The 20,273-nt window shown below is 40.7% G+C and overlaps 1 protein-coding gene across 3 annotated transcripts in view; it reads left to right on the forward strand.

Moving 5' to 3' along the window:
• Positions 1 to 18,708, forward strand: part of PI4K2B (phosphatidylinositol 4-kinase type 2 beta) — a 37,730-nt gene extending 19,022 nt beyond the window's left edge. For 2 of the 3 annotated variants that reach the window (XM_051842315.2, XM_051842323.2), the window contains exons 7-11: positions 2,334 to 2,433; positions 5,964 to 6,097; positions 6,624 to 6,683; positions 6,980 to 7,191; positions 16,310 to 18,708. In XM_051842315.2, coding sequence (XP_051698275.2) covers positions 2,334 to 2,433; positions 5,964 to 6,097; positions 6,624 to 6,683; positions 6,980 to 7,186 — 501 coding nt within the window. In that variant the 3' untranslated portion in view covers positions 7,187 to 7,191; positions 16,310 to 18,708. The remainder of the gene's footprint in view (positions 1 to 2,333; positions 2,434 to 5,963; positions 6,098 to 6,623; positions 6,684 to 6,979; positions 7,192 to 16,309) is intronic. The other variant, XM_051842324.2, reaches the window with a different exon arrangement.
• The last annotated feature ends 1,565 nt before the right edge of the window (positions 18,709 to 20,273 follow it).

The raw sequence follows: 20,273 nt of genomic DNA on the forward strand, positions 1-20,273 counted from the left end.
GGAATTTTTTGAAGTACCAGATTTATTTTTGCTTTGATATAATAAAGACTTCTGATATTTTTGGTGAACATTTTTATATTTTACTAATTACTTCCTGAGTCTTGATTCAGTATTAGGTAATATAGTATTACTTAATCAAATGGAATATGTGTGCTTGACCTGTGAGTCATGTCCACTGAACTTGCAAAAAGCGCTTCTGCTGCTTTTAAAAAGCTGGTTTTAAGTTACATAACAGGTTGCATAAACTCTTAACACTGTTAAAATTTTAGACTGATTGCTATTAACTTTGAGTACTTAAGTTTAAATTTTAGATAGCTGTTTTTAGAATGCATTTTTAAAGTTGGAAATATAATCTGTACATTTGAGAAAAATTTTAATTGATTAAAAGAAATTTCTCTAGTATTTTTCTCTGTGTTCCAAAGTTATTACTTAAAGCAGTTGCATCACTTTAAAAAGTTTGTACTTTTGTTTATCAAGGAGATTAAAGATACATATTAATATTAATAGTGCTTCACAATAATAGTGAACAATCTGGATACACAGAGTAACATGAATGAATCTTAAAGTCAGAAATAAGCTAAACATAGAGGAAACATACGTCATGATTCCATTTATGTAAAAAGCTAGAAAATGCCAACTAGTCCCTAGTGATAAAAGCAGATAAGTGAAGGGATAGGGTTGGGGGAAGGAGGGGTAGACGGGCAAGGGATCCAGGGAAACCACTGGATGAAGGCTTACCCAGTTCTACACTTTAATAAATGAGGTTTATTATGTATATATTATATCCAAATTAAGTTATAAATAGAAAAGAATGATAGACATAAAAATAAATGGCAGTTATAGCAGAAGTGAGTATAAAAAGCACATGCAAACATAAATATTTATCATAGCTCCTGAATTTATTTCATTGATATATCTTAAGCAATTAAGTTTTGCCAAAAACTTTATTCTTTTGCACTTAGTACATTTTCATTGAAGTGAACACATTTGATGTAAGCTTAGAGAAACCTGACATGTATCAATCACGTGAGTGTTCACTATAGTACCTTTAAATTTGAAAAACTACCCTTTGCAGAGCAGGTGTTATGACACAGCAGATTAAGCTACTATTTGGGATGCCTGCAATTCATATCCAAGTACCTGGTTTGAGTCTCTGCTACTCCACTTCCAATCCAGCTTCCTACTAGTGTGCCTGGGAGGCAACAGAGGATGGCTCAGGTACCTTGGCTCCTGGATTCAGCCTGATCTAACCCCAACAGTTCTGGGCGTATGGGGAAGTGAACCAGCAGATGGAAGATCTCCCTGTCCTTCCCCCTCTCTCTGTCACTCTGCCTTCAAATAAATAAATAAACAAATCTTCAAAAAAATTTGCCTTTTGCACTCTCTCTTATTTTATCTTAGTAATAGCAACCATCTGTCTTTAAATACTAGGGACTATTTGCTCCAGAGCTCTTCATCTCTGCTGCAGAAGAATCTGGACGTTAGTAATGACCTACATTCTGTGATCCCGAATACTTTAAGCTTCCCTCCCCTGGACGTGGTTATATTTAGTTATGGTCTTTGGGGGAGTTTGATTTAGAAACATTTTATATTTGACCTAATTATTTCTATTGGACCTTAAGCAAGGTTAACTCCCAACAAGGTAATTTTCTATTGTTATCTTTAAAATAATAGTTGCATTTTGCAGATGTCAAACATTAAAGCAGTACATCTAGCAGTTAATTATCAGGGCATCAGTTTTTAAAATTCTGATATTTTCAAGTTCTCTTCTCCAAAGGTGGAAACCATTACTGAGTAAACATATAATACCAAATCACGGTTATAAAATGCCCCTTTTTAAAGATAACAACATTTATTTATTTTTATCCTCTTGAAAGGCAGCACAACAGAGAGAGCAAGAGAGAGAGACTTCCATCCATCTACTGACTCACTCCCCAAATGCCCACAACAGCCAGGGAGTGCACCAGGTCAAAGCCAGGAGCCTGCAACCTCATGCACATCCCCCAAGTGCTTGAGCCATCCTTTGCTGCCTCTCAATTGTATTAACAGGGAACTCGATAGGAAGTAGAGGAAGTGGCTCCCCAGTATGGGATGTGGGCATCCCAAGAAGCTGCTTAACGTGCTGTGCCACAACACCACACCCTGCCTGCCCCCACTGGCTTTTAAACAGTCTCTTCCCTTTCTGGATGAATTTATGTTCTGCCTGACTACTTATTTTTTAATTTTTATGTGCTCTTCAAAAAGAATATGTCCTGAAGCCTCAATAATTATTTTAAATAATTTATCCTTTGGAAATATTTATGTAAATTGCTTTATCATTTTTTTCCTCTTAGGAGTCAAACTGGATCAATGATAAAGAATCACTTATTAAAATAGCTGCAATTGATAATGGTCTAGCATTTCCTTTTAAACATCCTGATGAATGGAGAGCATGTGAGTATTTAGAACCTGCTATAGATTCTATAATACCACGCTTTTCTAGAGTGAGAAGCAAACAAAATTGTGGATATCAAAATAGCAGGAAAAACTCAGTGAGATATAATCACTAGGGCTCAGGTTAGGCACTGGGGATGCAAAGATACACACAACGTGGGTCATGCTATGTGTTTCCTTATTTCTGGATACTTGTTTGGTTTTGATGTTTAGATTTGTAAATATATGTTAGCCTTGGAAAATGTTTGGTAGCTTTGCAATTTAAAAAATATTTATAGCATGGGAGTTATTTCAATATTTTGGTGGAACAGTATTGTATTCACTTATAAAACAAATTCAACATGTCTTCCACCCTCTGGCTCCCTCACCCCTTACAGTGAGTAATGCTATAATTGCCTTCCCAAGTCTCTGCTATGATTAGAGGTTGGGTTTTCCATTTCTTCTTGAGCCACTTTTAGACATTTTTTTCCCTTAAAATTGTCCATGAAATTTTGAGTTTTAGATTTGTGGCATATAGAAATTTCTTATAGTTAAAACAAAAATCTCTTCTCTGTGCATGTTAAGAATTCAGGGGATATGATGGAATGATATCTGAAATTCACCTTAAAATACTTGTGGAAGTGGGACAGAGGGGAATAGATGAAGCAAATTTTGTGAAAATTTGGTAGCAATTAAATTTCGTTATTGGGAATATGGGAGCTCATTTTTTAAATTTTTATGCATGTTTTAAAATATAATAAATGCTAAAAATAATCTGTATCTTTAAAAAGGTTTTTAAATTCCTTTTTGAAATTCTTATTCTGTTAATGGAATATTTTTCATTGTTAGTATTGCCAAAGTTTTGTCTGTCAGTGTATATTAACCTTACTTATTTTGCTTTTTCAGATTGGCTTTATTTTATTATTAGAATTTCAGCTTACTTTTTCTTTTTCATTGATTTGTTTTCTGTTATTTTTCCATTGTGTTCATCTTGAATTGCTTTCTGTAAATGCGTGTTAGGCCAGTATTTTCCTCTGGGTATCATTTTGGCCAATCCACAGATTAGATAGGTGCTGCTTTACATATTCATACCTTCTGATCTTTTTTTATAATTTTTTTTGACAGGCAGAGTTAGACAGTGAGAGAGAGAGACAGAGAGAAAGGTCTTCCTTCTGTTGGTTCACCCCCCAAATGGTTGCTACGGCTGGCGCGCTGCGCCGATCCGAAGCCAGGAGCCAGGTGCAGGACCCAAGCACTTGGGCCATCCTCCACTGCCCTCCCGGTCCACAGCAGAGAGCTGGACTGGAAGAGGGGCAACTGGGACAGAACCGGCACCCCAACCGGGGCTAGAACCCAGAGTACTGGCGCCGCAGGCGGAGAATTAGCCTAGTGAGCCGCGGCGCCGGCCATAATTTTCTTTTTGACAGAAATAATTTAGAAGTATTTTGTTTGATTGTAAAATTTCTAGGTTTTTTTCTTTAGTGTCCATTCTTGCTATTTTTTCCTAACTATCCATTGTCGTTTCCTGTATTGTGATTTGTGAATATGGCTTGTGTGGATGTTGGTGTTTTTTGCAATTTGTTAGACATTTCTGTATGATCTTATATACAATCAATATGGAGAGTTGTGCAGTTGGCCTTTGAGTAACACAGGTTTGAACTGCAGGTCCCTTTGTATGGGGATTTCTTTTTTGAGACTTGTAACAATTAGAAAAAAGTCATAGACTAACCCTAGAAATATTATAGAATTTAAGAAAAAGGTATGTCATGAATGCATAAAATATATGTAGGTAGTAGTCTGTCACTACCATAAAGCATTCAGAAATCCATTATAAAAAAGTTAAATTTGGGACGGACGTTGTGGTGCAGTGGGTTAAGCTGCCGCCACTCGGGACACCATCATTCCATATTGGAGTGCTGGCTTGAGTACTGGTGGCTCTGCCTCTGATCCAGCTCCCTGCTGATGCACCTGGGAAGGCAGTGGATAATACTTGAGCCCTGCTACCCATGTGGGAGACCAGGATGGAGTTCCTGTTCCTGATTTCAGCCTGGCCCAGACCTAATCATTGCAGCCATTTGGGGAGTAAACCAGTGGGTAGAAGACATCTCTCCTCTGTCTCTATTGCTCCACCTTTCAAATAAATAAATGTATCTTAAACAAGTTAAAAGTTGTGAAAACTTAGGCACACAAGCACATCATACATAGTACCATTCACAATTGAGATGCCGTGTTAAATCATAACTGCATAAAGTGAACTCTAGGTACATAACCCTACTATTACTATAATAATTTCATAGCCACCTCTTATTGAATGTCATACGTGGATTTTTGGCTGCACAAGGGGTTGGTACTTCTGAGGCCTCATTGTTCAAGGGTCATATTTGAAAACAATGTGTTTGACACAGAATTATCAATGAAAACTTGAATGCTTCATAGCTGTTGGTCGTATTATATTGTTGACTGATTTCTGACCACTTGATCTGGCTTTCAGATGGTGATTTTGAGAGGTAATTAAGGATCACTGTGATTGTGATTTTGTCAGTTTCTTCTTGTTCTATGCATTATTTGCTTTGCATTTTATAGCATAAAGATCAGGTGTTTTATCTCCCTGGTGGCTTTTTTTTTTTTAAGATTTATTTATTTACTTGAAAGGCAGAGTTACAGAGAGGCAGAGGTAGAGAGAGAGAGAAAGAGAGGTCTTCCATCCACTGATTCACTCCCCAGATGGCCGCAACAGCAGTAACTGGGCCAATCCCAAGCCAGGAGCCAGCCCCTTTTTCCTGGTCTTCCATGCGAGGGCAGGGGCCCAAGCACTTAGGCCATCTTCTACTGCTTTCCCAGGCCATAGCAGAGAGCTGGATGGGAAGTGGGGCAGCCAGAACTCAAACTGGCACCCCTGTGGGATGCTGGCACTGCAGGCAGAGGCTTAGCCTACTGTGCCACAGTGCTGGCCCCACCTTAAACTTTCTTGCAGGAATCTGAATTTAGAAGATTCCACTGTCATACAGGTTTTTCTAGTCCTGGCACTGATGATGTTCTTATGGTAAGACCTAGAGTTAACCCAGACATGGATCTGTTGTCCTTTAAACCCACTTACCTATTTACCTCCTGGTTTAACTTTTTAGAGCATCTGTGTATCAAGTGGCTCACTTCCTGATTAGCAGCTATGGAGGGCGTGAAGCCCTCAGCCATGCTGTTCAGCCTGGGACTGTGAGCAAAGCGTAGGTATTTCTCAACTCAGGAACAAAATACACTCTAAAATGATTTATTTTGAGATAGGGCAGTTTGAGATAGATTTATCCAATTTTGACTCTTGACTAAAACTCTGAAATATAGCTAGTTCCAGTAAGACCACACTGTGCTTTACCGTGTGAGTTGCCGATCAAAACCTGAACTCTGAATAAGACAGCCAGCAAAGGGAGTTGTGTACTGAGAGTTTCTTTCCTGCCGTCTTTCTTGGGATCACCTAGGAGTTGTGAGAAAGAGGTAGGATAAGTGTGTGTCTCACCGAACCATTTCCTGTCCCTGATAAGAATACTTTTTTCTCTTAGATCCATTTCACTGGGCGTGGCTTCCTCAAGCAAAAGTTCCTTTTTCTGAAGAAATAAGAAACTTGATTCTCCCGTATATTTCTGACATGAACTTTGTGCAAGATTTGTGTGAAGATCTTTATGAACTTTTTAAGGTAAATATTTAACACTTTGCTTATTGCAGAAAATGAAGTCTTAGCAGATTTTTCTTCATAGAGCTAACGTGTAATTTACTACTTCTTATATTGCTGCGTGCAGTAGAACCTGACATAACAGAGGAATTGGCAGCTTTACTTTACAAGAGCATAAATTTTAAAGCTACACTTCCTATGAGTATTCCTTGAAGGGAGCTTACATTAACATTTCATGAATTGTCTGAATTTTTACAAACTCTATAAATGAAATGACATGTTGATGACCTGCTGTGAGTTAATTCCCTTAAACCCATTGGCTTGTTCCTTTCTGGACAAGTTGACGTATAAATAAATAAAAGTGTTCTTACCATTCTCGGGGTACACAAAATGCATCAGGTAGAAATACCCTCTTCATATTGTATTACCCATTAGGAACACTTGCTAATGGCTTTATCTGCTGAATTGAAGAAATTCCATTGTTTTCAAATATTTGTTTCAAAGATCTTGATTTTTGGAATTATAATAATTTTTCTCTGTCCTGTGATAGACTGACAAAGGATTTGACAAAGCCACTTTTGAAAGTCAGATGTCTGTGATGAGGGGTCAGGTAAGTTGCCTGTTGATCTTGTTCATTAAGAAAGAATCTCTTTGAAGCAATCAGCTTTTTTTCTGCTGTGACCCAGAGATGAACTCTCAGTACTGCCTGCTCTGCTTAGCCGGTACAGCCCAGACGATTAGAAGTACAGTTGACATCACTAGTAGCTTTCCTCTTTTGCCTTTTAATTTGGGTATTTTTGACATTGCTGTCTGTTGCTTATTTAACCAATTGGTTCCCCCTGCTATGAGTTTTTGTCCCCATTCCTGATGGGGACCTTTTCTTCTTTTCTACTTTTTCTTCTTCAGATCCATTCCCCTGGACATTCCAATACCAAGCTCTGTTGCCAGGTGTTCTCCCTGGAGAGCGTGTTTGGACTTTGTGAAACCAGTCAGCAGATAATCATGTCAGCAACACTGGGCACTGACTGGGCCGTGAAGGAGCTGCTTGGCTTCCACTCGGCTGTCTTACCCCTCTCCTCCTTGCCTGCTGTGATGAGAGCTGCCAGGTGTTAGCTGAGGTGTGTTGGCGTGGACCTGGGTGACTCAGGGATGACGCGTGCTTCCTCAGCTCTATCAGTAGTATCTAGATTACGAAGGGAAGACGTGAAATAAAAACAAATTAAACTGTAAACTATCTTTCATTTTTAAAGTGAGTCATTTTTTTGAATATTTATTTATTTATTTTAAAGTCAACATTACACAGAGAGAGAATTAGAGGCGGGGGTGGGGGTCTTCCATCCACTGGTTCACTCAATTGGCCACAATGGCCAGAACTGTGCTGATTGGAAGCCAGGACCAGGCACTTCTTCCGGGTCTCCCACATGGGTGCAGGGGCCCAAGGATTTGGGCCATCTTTTAATGTTTTCCCAGGCCATAGCAGAGAGCTGGATCAGAAGTGGAGCAGCCGAGTCTCAAACCAGTGCCCATATGGGATGTTGGCACTGCAGGCTGTGGCCCTACCCGCTACTCCACAGTGCCGGCCCCAGTAAACCATCTTTGAATGACTTATATGTTAGCATTCTGTTTCTAAAATATACACTGAATAGGTAGCTGTTTGCTACAATACTTCTGGTAAAGAGAATGAGTCAAGTTTTTGCACTGATTATTGTATTATATAACATTAGCAAATAATTTATAATTAAGGCAGATGATGATTCTTTTTTTTAAAGATTTATTTATTTATTTGAAAAGCAGAGTTACGGAGAGGCAGGGGCAGACAGAGAGAAAGAGATCTATCTGGTTCACTCCCCGGATGGCCTCAATGGCCAAAGCCACATGGATCCAAAGCCAGGAGCCAGGAGCTTCTTCCAGGTCTCCCATGCGGGTGCAGGGGCCCAAAGACTTGGGCCTTCTTGTACTGCTTTCCCAGGCTGTAGCAGAGAGCTAGATCGCAAGTGGAACAACTGGGACTTGAACTGGCGACCATGTGGAATGCTGGCACTGCAGCTTGCGACTTTACCTGATACGCCGTAGTGCGGGCTCCTGGGAGATAGAATTTATATCTTGGCAAAAGGAGTACCTAACCCAATAACCCAATAAAAGTGAGGAGCAGGCTGGACAGTGGGGTGCGGACGTGCTTAGAGCTGATGAGAGGGGAGCCTGGAGTCCAACCAGGTGGAGTTTTGGTAGTTCAGGTGTGAAGGAAGGGATTAGATGGGCAGTGTGATTGCTGTGTAGGCATTACCGCTCCAAAAATGTATTCGAGCTGCATTTTCTGGCATAGATAATTACCCCAACGTTGACCTTTTTTCCTGAAACAAGTCTGCTTGACATAGCAATGTGCTTCATCTTCTGTAATTTTCTAATTCCTGCAGAGATATCTTTGTCTTAGGAATATGATTTAAAATTAATAAATAATAAAAACTGAGATGCCAGCATGTGGTGCAGCAAATTAAACCGCTGACATCCCATATGAGTGCCAGTTCAAATCCTGGCTGCTCCACTTCCAAGCCAGCTCCCTGCTAATGATTTAGGCTGACACTCATGTGGGAAACCTGGATGAACTTCCTGGCTCCGGCCTTGCACCTTGCCCAGTCTTGGCTGTTGAGGCCATTTGGGTAGTAAACCAACAGATGGAAGATTTCGGTCTCTCTTTCTCTCTCTTTCTCTTACTCTGCCTTTCAAATAAATAAAAAAATGTTGAAAATAATTTAGTAAGCATTAACTATGGATTAGAGTGAGCACAAAGCCCGTCTGATAAGGTAGGAGGAGGTTCCAGTTCTGAGGTCTGTTAGTCTGTTACAGAGATGTACCCATGGCTTTCTGGTCTCTTAGATAAGCTTATTCCTGTCCTGTCTCATTCACAAAACAGCTAAAGTGCTATAAAAAGCCATATAATAAAATACAAAAAATGACAGGATCAAGATCTGGGGAGAGAAAAAATAAAATCCTGGTATCTTGGTTATATCTTTTAATTTGATTTTGTTTTACTTTCAAAGTTTGATTTGATTTATAATTTGTAATAGCTAAAAAAGGATAACATATCCTGATGATTGTGTAACTCTGGTTTTAGCTGTTTTTTTAAGCTTATCTTTGAAAATCATGTAATGCTCTGTATTGGTTTTTTTTGTTTGTTTGTTTTTACACAATATTTTTAAACAGTACCTTTATTTTAGTTTCAGTAGTCATAGTTTGAAATTATTAGTGCATAGTTTGAAATTATTTTCCTTCTAGATATGACATCAAAATAATCTTAACAGATTCATGGAAAATAACTTGGAGTTTTCCATTCAAGGCAACTCCAAATAGGTAGCATATGCACTTCACTCTCCCAAATATTCGCTACCCAGGGCAGCTTAATGTGCTTTATGAATTCTGTTAATATATAGCTTCTCTAGTACAGCAATAAACATGTGAAGTTTGATTTAGTCCAACTTCAGATTCCACTAGTAAGGTGACCAATTTGTAATTTTTTTTAACTTTTATTTAATGAATATAAATTTCGAAAGTACAGCTTATGGATTACAGTGGCTTTCCCCAACCATAAGTTCCCTCCCACCCGCAACCCTCCCCTCTCCCACTCCCTCTCCCCTTCCATTCACATCAAGATTCATTTTCAATTATCTTTATATACAAAAGATCAATTTAGCATATATTAAGTAGTTTTCAACAGTTTGCACCCACACAGAAACACAAAGTGTAAAATACTGTTTGAGTACTAATTATAGCATTAAATCACAATGTATGGCACATTTAGGCAGAGATCCTACATGAGGAGTAAGTACACAGTGACTTCTGTTGTTGACTTAACAAATTGATACTCTTGTTTATGGTGTCAGTAATCACCCTAGGCTTTTGTCATGAGTTGCCAAGGCTATGGAGGCCTTTTGAGTTCGCCGACTTTGATCTTATTTAGACAAGGTCATAATCAAAGTGGAAGTTCTCTCCTCCCTTCAGAGAAAGGTGCCTCCTTCTTTGATGACCTGTTCTTTCCACTGGGATCTCACTCGCAGAGATCTTTCATATAGGGTTTTGTGGGTTTTTTGTTTGTTTGTTTGTTTGCTTGTTTGTTTTTTTGCCAGAGTGTCTTGGCTTTCCATGCCTAAAATACTCTCATGGGCTCTTCAGCCAGATCTGAATGCCTTAAGGGCTGATTCTGAGGCCAGAATGCTGTTTAGGACATCTGCCATTCTATGAGTCTGCTGTGTATCCCGCTTCCCATGTTGGATCGTTCTCTCCCTTTTTGATTCTATCAGTTAGTGTTAGCAGACACTAGTCTTGTTTATGTGATCCCTTTGACTCTTAGTCTTATCATTATGATCAATTGTGAACAGAAATTGATCGCTTGGACTAGTGAGATGGCATTGGTACATGCCACCTTGATGGGATTGAATTGGAATCCCTTGGCACGTTTCTAACTCTACCATTTGGGGCAAGTCCAATTGAACATGTCCCAGCTTGTACATCTCCTCCCTCTCTTATTCCCACTCTTATATTCAGGGTAATGTTCTATATTGCAAAGTAAATCAGTATTTGTGAGAAAAAATAAATAAAAATAATAGTATCCTATATTCCAAGCAACAGAATGATCTCAACTGGTGCTTTGAGTCAGAATACTTAGTTATTTGTCCTTTATAAATATCCCTTAAATGTCTCTCCTCTCCTGTTTTGCTTTTTAATGTAATGATTTATGCTTTATACAATCAAGCCGTTTGCCCTAGTTTGTAGTAAGTCTTCAGTTTTATACACATAATCAATGACATGCTCTCATTCTTCCCACACAGATATAGACTCGAACTATTTTGAAGCTATTTCTTTTCAAATTCAGAAGTGGTTTTAACTTCCTGAAAGTTAAAGCTAAACCATATTTTGAATTTTATACTAAACAGCAGAAGGTCATAATCAGGTTCAATAAAATTCATCTCATATTCTGTTTGGAACATTGGACCTCAGAATACATTTAACTTACAGAAAACATGAATTGTATTTACTACATGCTTTTTAAAATAGCAGAAATAATAAACTATTTTATGAAGCAAATTTATAAACCAGAAGGTCATTTGCAGATTCAATAATAATTGACGTTAAAGAAAATGAAGCTCGCACTTTAGCACCTCCTGAGCATGTGACCCCGTACAGGATATTTTAATGTTTGCTATTCTTCATCCTCACCACAACTCCGCATAGCAGTCTGCATGGCACATAGATGAAACGCCCAGGGGCAGGTGTTCAGTGCGCAGTGAAGATGGTGTGTAGGATACCCATGCCCCCTGTTGGACTGCCTGGGTTCAAGTCCTGACTCTGCTCTTGATTCCAGCTTTCTGCTGATACCCAGCCTGGGAAGCCACGGTACTTGGGTCCCTGCTACCCTCATGGGAGACCTGAATTGAATTCTTGGTTCCCTCTTTGTTCCCCCACCGTCAGCCCAGGGCCATTTTGAGCGGTTTAGAGAGTGAACCAGCAGATCAGAGTGCTCACGTGCTCTCCAGCCCCTGTTACCTTCCCCCACACCTCTCCAAATAAACTAAGTAAATACATGTTTAGAAAAGAAAAATAAACTTGGCTCAAAGGGTTAACGTGTTGCATCTGTGAGGTGGGAGAATCTATCTAAGCCTGCAGATCTTCAAGATGTAGACAATTGCCCCTGCTGGAGCCCTTATCTCTCCTCTGGATTTATTAGCATTCTAAGTGGCATCCTTATCTCTTCTCCCACCCCTCTTCCACATTAAGATGAGATTAATCTCTTAAAACAAGTGAGATCATCCTAAACAAGTGATTTAAAACTTCCATGACTTGTGCATGTGTCCTGGCTGAACCCAGGCTTCTCGCACAGGCCGCAAGGCCTGCACAGTGTATCTCCCGCCGACGCACCTGCCTTTGTCTCTTGCCATTTTGCCCCCTACCCTACCCTTTGGAAGTCTGAACTACTCTCCCTTCCCATTGCCCAGCAGTGCCCTGTGCGTGCTGTCCTCTCCTTGGATAGCTTTCCCCTTTTTATCTGGAGAACAGCTTTCCCTTCAAGCTCCAGCTCCATGTTCCCAGGCGCCTCCTGCCTCCCAGGGTGCTGCAGCACTCCTTGGGAATGTGCTGGTGTTTCATTTTGCTCAGAAGTTTGGTTTTAAATCAGCATATCTAGGTACATGACTACTGAAAACTAGCTTAAAATCAGCCATAAGGTAAAATATATGTGGTTTTATGTATACAGCAAGTCTTACACCCACTGAAATTTGACGACCAGTGGACTAACCTAAAGAAAAGCCAAGTCCACCTGCGGAAGTCCTCAGATTTATGCCATCTGCCTTTGCCATAACTGTGACTTCTCTCTCCAGCTATCACATGTGGCGTCGGTGGAGGATTCTAGTGTTTTCTCTTGCCTGCAGTCTTTTCTCTGTTCTAGGTTTTTTTTTTTTTTAAATAATTCTCTGTGATTTATTTATTTAGTTTTGAAGATGTATTTATTTGAAAGGCAGAGATACAGAGAAAGAGGGAGAGACAGAGAGAAAGAGATCTTCCATCCACTAATTCACTCCTCAAATAGCTGCAACAGTCAGAGCTGGGCCAGGCTAAAGCCAGGATCCTGGAACTCCTTCCGGGGTCTCCCATGTGGGTGGCAGGGACCTGAGTACTTGAGCCATCCTCCTCTGCCTTCCCAACTCCATTAGCAGGGAGCTGTATGGGAACTGGAGTAGCCAGTACTCAAATGGGATGCCAGAATTCCAGGCGGCGGCTTAATCTGCTGTCCAACAGCGCAGGCCCCATCACTGACTTAAACTTAGAGTAGTAGATGCTTTCTCTTTGAGAAGTGAAAAGTGAGCAGTAGGTAGGGGATAGGATCAAATTTTAAAGGGTAGAGGTTCCCTTGTAGCTGAAGCATTTAGCATACTGTATTATGGTGTCTGTTCATGTGGCGCTCTGTTTATAGAAGGTGAGTTCTTTAGGGGCTCACGAGGCTTTGCCTTTTTGTTCAGTAGCCTCTCCTCCCAACACAATGAGTGTTTCTGTAGTTAACATGCAGACCTGCCGAGCATCTCCTGAACCCCCAGAGAAATACTAGTGTCAAGATAGTTTTAGGATTGAATAATGTTTGCTTTTATATGACTGTTTGACAATTGCTGATCTTACAGAGTGACGTTAATTTTTTTGTACCTATTTTCCAAATTCTCTTCAACAATCATGTATTGCTTCTGAGTCAGGAAAACATTAAATGTTACTGAAATTGATATATTTAAACTAACATTTTTAGGATAGAATTTTCAAAATCCAAAGAGGAACTAACCAGAACAATTCATTCCTAAGCCATGCTGGAACACACATTTTATTTTCATGGCAAGATAATAATTACCAAATAACTTTCAGAAGTTTTTGAAAAATTTTATTAATGTATTTATTTTCAGTTAATTTTAAAGGCAGAGACAGACTAAGAGTCAGAGATGGAGAACAAGATCCTCCACCTGCTGATTCACTCACCAAATGCTTGCAACAACCAGGGCTGAGCCAAACCAAGGCCAGGAGCGTGGAAAACAATTCTGGTCTCCCGTGTGAGTGGCAGGGACCAAAATACTTGAGCCATTGCCCGCTGCCTCTCAGGGTGCATATCAGCAGGAACTGTGAGTGGAAACAGAACCAAGACTCAGCACTCCCACCTGGGATGCAGACATCCCAAGTCACATCTTAACTACTGCTCCAGACACCCATTCTGATTCTTTTTTTCTTGTTAATCAAATACAACCAATATAGAAAAAATTTTAAGAGCTTAAAAGTGACCTCACATCTGTAACTACTGTTGCCTTTAAAGGCTTATTTCCCTGATGTGCAGTTCTTCTTGGATCTAACTCATCTGGTTTATCCCAAAGTATGAGGGGGAAGGCAAGCATTTGGCCTATAGGTAAAGATGCCCACATCCCACCTCAAAGTGCCCGGGTTCAACTGCCAGCTTTGGCTCCTGAATCCAGCTTCCTGTCAATCAGTGCAGACCTTTTGCAACTGTGAGGTGGGAGAATAGGGATGTAGTAGTGCTGGCTTAAGTGGTTGGGCTCCTGCCTCCCATGTGGGAGACCTGGATTGTGTTCCCAGCTTTGGTCCCTGCAGACAAGAAAACAGCCATTATAGGCATTTGCAGATGTGGATGGTAGCCTCCACTACCACCCCATGCCACCAGAAAAAAGGAAAGCTGTTATATTTATTTATTAATATATCTTTATGTTGAAACCTTTATGCTTATCAATATTAACTGATCTTTACAAGAATCCTAGAAATACTTACCATGTATGTATATTTTCTTTTTTTTTCTTTTTTTTTTTTTTTTGACAGGCAGAGTGGATAGCGAGAGAGAGAGACAGAGAGAAAGGTCTTCCTTTGCCGTTGGTTCACCCTCCAATGGCCGCCACGGCCGGCGCGCTGCGGCCGGCACACCGCGCTGATCCAAAGGCAGGAGCCAGGTGCTTTTCCTGGTCTCCCATGGGGTGCAGGACCCAAGCACTTGGGCCATCCTCCACTGCCTTCCCGGGCCACAGCAGAGAGCTGGCCTGGAAGAGGGGCAACCGGGAAAGAATCTGGTGCCCTGACCGGGACTAGAACCCGGTGTGCCAGCGCCACTAGGTAGAGGATTAGCCTATTGAGCCACAGCGCTGGCCATAAACTTTCCTCTTAACAGTGATTGCTGCATCCCATAAGTTTTGATATTGTGTTGTCATCTTCATTCGTTTCTAGGAATTTGTTTATTTCCCTTTTGATTTCTTCGATGGCCCAGTGTTCCTTCAGGAGCATGTTGTTCAGTCCATGTGTTTGCATATGCTCTAGAGCTTCTGAAGTTGCTAATTTCTAGCTTCACTCTCTTGTGGTCAGGAAAAATACATAGTACAATTTCAGTTTTTTGAATTTGTTGAGACTTGTTTTATGACCTAGCTTGTGGTCTGTCCTAGAGGAAGCTCCATGAAATGATGAAAGGCTGTGTATTCTGCAGCTGTGGGGTGAAATGTTCTGTAGGTATCAATTAAGTCCATTTGACCCATAGTGTAGATCTGCTCTATGGTTTTATTGTTGCTATTTTGTCTAGTTGATCTGTTCCTTGATGGAAGTGGGGTGTTGAAGCCCCCTATTATTATTGTATTGGGTCTATGTCTCCCTTTAGATCCATTAACATTGGTTTTAAATAGCCAGGCACCCTGGCATTGGGTGCATATACGTTTACTATAGTCACATCATCCTGTTGATTGATTCCTTAATCATTACATAATGTCCTTCTTTATCTCTTTTAACAGTTTTTGTGTTAAAGTCTATTTTGTCTGACATTATGATGGCTACTCCTGCTTCTTTTTGCTCTCCATTAGCGTAGAACATCTTGTTCCATCCTCTCACTTTCAGTCTGGGTGCATCTTTGCTGGTGAGGTGTGTTTCTTGCAGGCAGCAAATAGCTGGGTCTTGGTCCCCATTCTCATTTTCTAACAGAGAAATATTTTCAGTTCATTGACTTCTCCCCCTCCTAAAATTACGCTCTATGAAGGCAAGAATTTTTTTAATTTTTATATTCCCAGAACTTTGAACAAAGAATACAATAAATTTATTTGTTGAATGAATGGACAAGCCAAGTGTTAATGAAAACTGAACTATTCAGACCAAAATCTGTTAGGTTCTATGTCAAATGAATTATGTAGACTACTTCACTTTCTTTGATTTAATTTCTCCTGGACATAGAAGCACTTGAGAATATCTTCAAGTTACCAATTGGCAAAAGTTACTTAATTCTGATATTATATATTTGTGTGTGCATATGTGTGTACACGTATCAACATGTATTTTAATTTGTTTTATTTGAAAGGCAGAGATACAGAGGAGAGAGCTCCAATCCACTCAGTTCTCTCACAAATGACTGTAGTGGCTCTGGGTGGAGAGCCTGGAGCTCAGTCCTGCTCTCTATCTAGGAGGCAGGAACACAATTAGTGGAGCCCTCAGTGCTGTCTTCCAGGGTCTGCATTAGTGGGAAGCCGAAGTGAGGAGCCGGAGGTGGGTATCAAACCCAGGCACTCTGATGTGGCGTGTGTAGGCCAGATGCCTACCCCTACACATATTCTTGGTGGTTAGCCATTACCACGACCTGTGTTGTGATGGTTAAAACTGTAGTGAATACAGGGTTAAAATAATGTCAGTGAAGTGAACTTTTTTTTAATATACGAATTGTTGCAAATCTCCTCTCCACAGATCTTGAACCTCACTCAGGCTTTGAAAGACGGGAAGAGCCCCGTGCAGCTGGTTCAGATGCCTTGCGTGATTGTGGAACGCAGCAGAGGGGGAGGCCAGGGTCGGATCGTTCACCTGAGCGGCTCCTTCACCCAGACTGTCCACTGCAGGAAGCCGTTTTTTTCCTCCTGGTAGCAGATTTAAGAGTAGGACAAACCACCTGGTACTGTTATGTCGTTAGATGTTACAGTAATATAAATCCAATGTTAAGATCTCCAGTTGCCAAAACCTCAAATAATTTAAGTCTTTTTAAAAGGTTGCATTTTGAATGTAATCAAAAGTTTACAGTTTTTTGTCCAAATATTAAATTTCTATTTCAGGGAAAAAGTGATGTATCTCCTAGATTGTATTTTTGCAGAAACTGTATATCTTCTGTTGTTAGTTAAGGTAATTTCATGGTTTACACATCCTGGAATATAGAATTCTCAGTAGAAGAACAAGGTATTTGCTGACTTGGAGTTGAGTAACTTTATATCCTCTTCAAACACTGAGCACTGCTCACGCTCACTCGTCTTACTTACAAAGGCCTGGGAGGGCGCCCAGGTCTGCAGCTGCTCTAAGAGTGGAGTACTTAACTCAGAAAGACGTAAGAATTGCCTTAATTTTAAAAGCTGCTATTTTTACAACTTGAAAGAGAGCCCCTAAAGTGGCCATTATTAGGGACCAGAAAATTATATCCTGATTAAGCAACAGGTGAACTTTTTTTTTCCTAACTTCACAGGTTTTTTGAGGAAAGAAAATCTGTCGATGCTGCCCCTTTTCCAAAGAATGGAACACTCAGCTTAGATTTGAGGGGAATAATATGGAATTAAGTAGATCCCTAATATTTTGAAATTTTAAATACTCTTAAAAATTCCCTGGTTTCTGGCATGGGATCAAGTAGTCGATCAATTAGTACTTCAGCATACTGATTCTGTTCAGTTTAGTACTTCAGTTAGTATTGAACTTTAATAAAACATAATATGCCCCAAAATATATATGGTATTATATTTCAGGACCCTGGGTTATAAGTTTCTAAAAAAAAAGTGGTACTTGAAATTAGTAGACTTTTTAAATAATTATAGTCCATTTGAGATTATCAGCCCAGATTAAAGAGGAACAAGACAGCGATAACCATGAAATCACTGATGCTTGACTTTGAGGTTGAACGGTGTACTTTGAGTGTGAGGATGTCTGGCGTTACTGGGACTCGAACCCTGCTCGCTCGGTAAGGGTCTGAATGCAGCTCCGCCCGACGTGAAGACATCACTCCAGGGAAGCAGGTTCTGTGTCCTCACAGGCTCACAGCCAGGAACGTCACCACGCGGACGACACTGGCTGACTGGGGTTTCGGGCCTTTTGTATGTTAAGCTTACTATCTTGTGATTTTGATTTTTTAATGAAGTATTTTTGGGTACAAAGTGTTTTGTGATGGTTAAATTGGGAAGTAAGACAGATCTGTAGTTCTCTCCTCCATCACAGCTTTCTCTTGGTCTTCATGGTGGTGATGAACGAGAGCACTGCGGCCCTAATGGGGGTCATTGGAAGTCTGTGTTCTCCTACCTCTCCCAATCCTCCCATTAGCTCAACTTTGAGATAGTGGGAAATTAACTGGAACCTGAAAATGCAAACTATGGGTACTATTTTTAAATAAATATTGGTATTGAAAATGTGCCTTTAGATAAATGCTAGTAATCAAAGTGTGCCTTTTGAAGATGTGTTCTGAAAGAAAGGTAATGATTCAGTGTGATGTGGGTGTAACTTTCATCAAATAGTTTTTACAGGATTTTGAGAGTTGCTATATTAATTTTTATAACAGAGAGCTACTGTTTTATACCCTAAAATTAAAATAGTGTAAAAATATTTTTACATGTCTGACATGCCAGTAAAGTTGGATTATTTAAGATATGCCTACAAGTCAAGATACACTAGCTGTATTTTGTAAGATGTCATGAACATAATTCTTATTTAAATATTGTATTTTTTCAATAAGTATATTTATATTGACAAACATGGTAGACTAAGGGCAATAAAAATCATTGTCTTAAGGCTAGATTTCTCCCGGATGTATGTATATTGAATATTTAGAACATTTGTGAACACATGTACATTTATAAATGATGCCAGACCATCATTTTCTTAATCATATAATAGTGCTATAGTTTAATTTGTTATAATTCCAACAAAAAAACATTTAAACTGGAGCCTTTCTTTGTAAATAGAAGCATTTTTATTTTAATTATATACTGCCTTATCACCCCCAAAATATGTCAAAAATTGAAAAATGTAGATTTTTTTTGCAGACTTGAAAATAATTTGATTTATGGAAAAAATTTTTAATGTAGAGTACTATGCTGGTATTAAAACCTTGTTCAAAATGATAGTGACAAATGTTCTTGGGTCACATTGTATCTTAAATCCTTTTACAGATACCTGAAGAGACAGGTAGCATCTTAGGTTTTGCAGTCTGCCATCCTTCACCAAGCTGCGTGGGTAAGCACACAGAGTGCGGCAGACTCTTGGTGCCATTCTACGCTTCCAAGCCTCCCTTGCCATTGGTTTGGGGCCATGTGCCTCTGGCCAGTGAGACGTGACTGACTGACAAGTGCACCTTCCAAGTCTGACGCTAAAAGTCCCTGCCACAGTTGACCATTCTCTTGACTTACTGTTTGGCTTCAAACAAAACTCCTGCCAGGCTCAGGAGTTACTGCTGGGAAAGGCTGTCAGGAGGGCCTCCTGCCACGCTGGGCTGAGACGTGAGCAAGATGGAAGTCTTCCTCCAGCCACTGCAATGTCGGGTTTAATTGTTACTGTGGCATGCTTTGTCCTTGGTGGGCATTATGAGGTAAGTAGACAAATATAAATCACTGTAAGATTAAAAAGTCAAGGGCTGGCGCTGTGGCGCAGCAGGTTAAGGCCCTGGCCTGAAGCGCCAACATCCCATATGGGCGCCAGTTCAGGACCCGGCTGCTCCACTTCCAATCCAGCTCTGTGCTATGGCCTGGGGAAGCAGCAGAAGATGGCCCAAGCCCTTGGGCCCCTGCACCCACATGGGAGACCAGGAGGAAGCTCGTGGCTCCTGACTTCAGATGGGCACAGCTCCAGTCGTTGCAGCCAATTGGGGAGTGAATCATCGGATGGAAGACCTCTCTCTCTCTCTCTCTCTCTGCCTCTCCTCTCTCTCTCTCCCTCTGCCTCTCCTCTCTCTGTAACTCTGACTTTTAAATAAATAAATCTTTTTTAAAAAAAAGTCGAAAGCCAGTTACAGGAGGCAAGATGGCAGCAGCATGTGAGTTGTTTTTAAAAATCTTGCTGGGTCCTCACAGAGCAATAAGGATAACAAAAAATACAGTGACGCCGTCTTTACTCAGAATATGAGTAATTCGGATTAGAACCCTGAACAGCAACTGCAACACCTGGGACAGCAGCTTGGATGGGCATCAGCTTTGGAGGAACAAGCAGAGAAGGTAAGGGAGATGGAGTGGTCTCAAGACCCAAGAAACCCAGAATTTGCTACCATGTACTCAGCCCCCAGAGGAGGAGCCCCCGTAGTGGCAGGAATCTCAATCCCAGCCAGACAGAGGCGGGGTGGGGGGTGGGGCTCAGCATTCAGGTGGCAAGCCAGCGGAGGGGGTCTCAGAAAGGCGTGAGGGCGCTGGGGCAGCATGGTGTGCAGGTCTCAGAAGTCACCAGCGGAGCATACAGGAGCTGCACTGAGAGAAACTACTGGGAGTAGGACGCACACCAACGGGAGAAGGGCTCGGGGTCACAGCGGGGATTCGGAGCCGATACAGGAGGGACCAAACGAGACAACTGGGGAAGTGCCAGAGAGAAGGCAGCCACAAAGCATGCAATCTACATCGTGTAGAACCACGGGAGAGAGTTCTACATCCAGGATCCTGGCCCACCCCACCTCCTGCATGGCAATCTTTGAAAAATATAGGGG

This window comes from Oryctolagus cuniculus, chromosome 2, assembly GCF_964237555.1.
Source record: "Oryctolagus cuniculus chromosome 2, mOryCun1.1, whole genome shotgun sequence".
NCBI lineage: Eukaryota > Metazoa > Chordata > Mammalia > Lagomorpha > Leporidae > Oryctolagus > Oryctolagus cuniculus.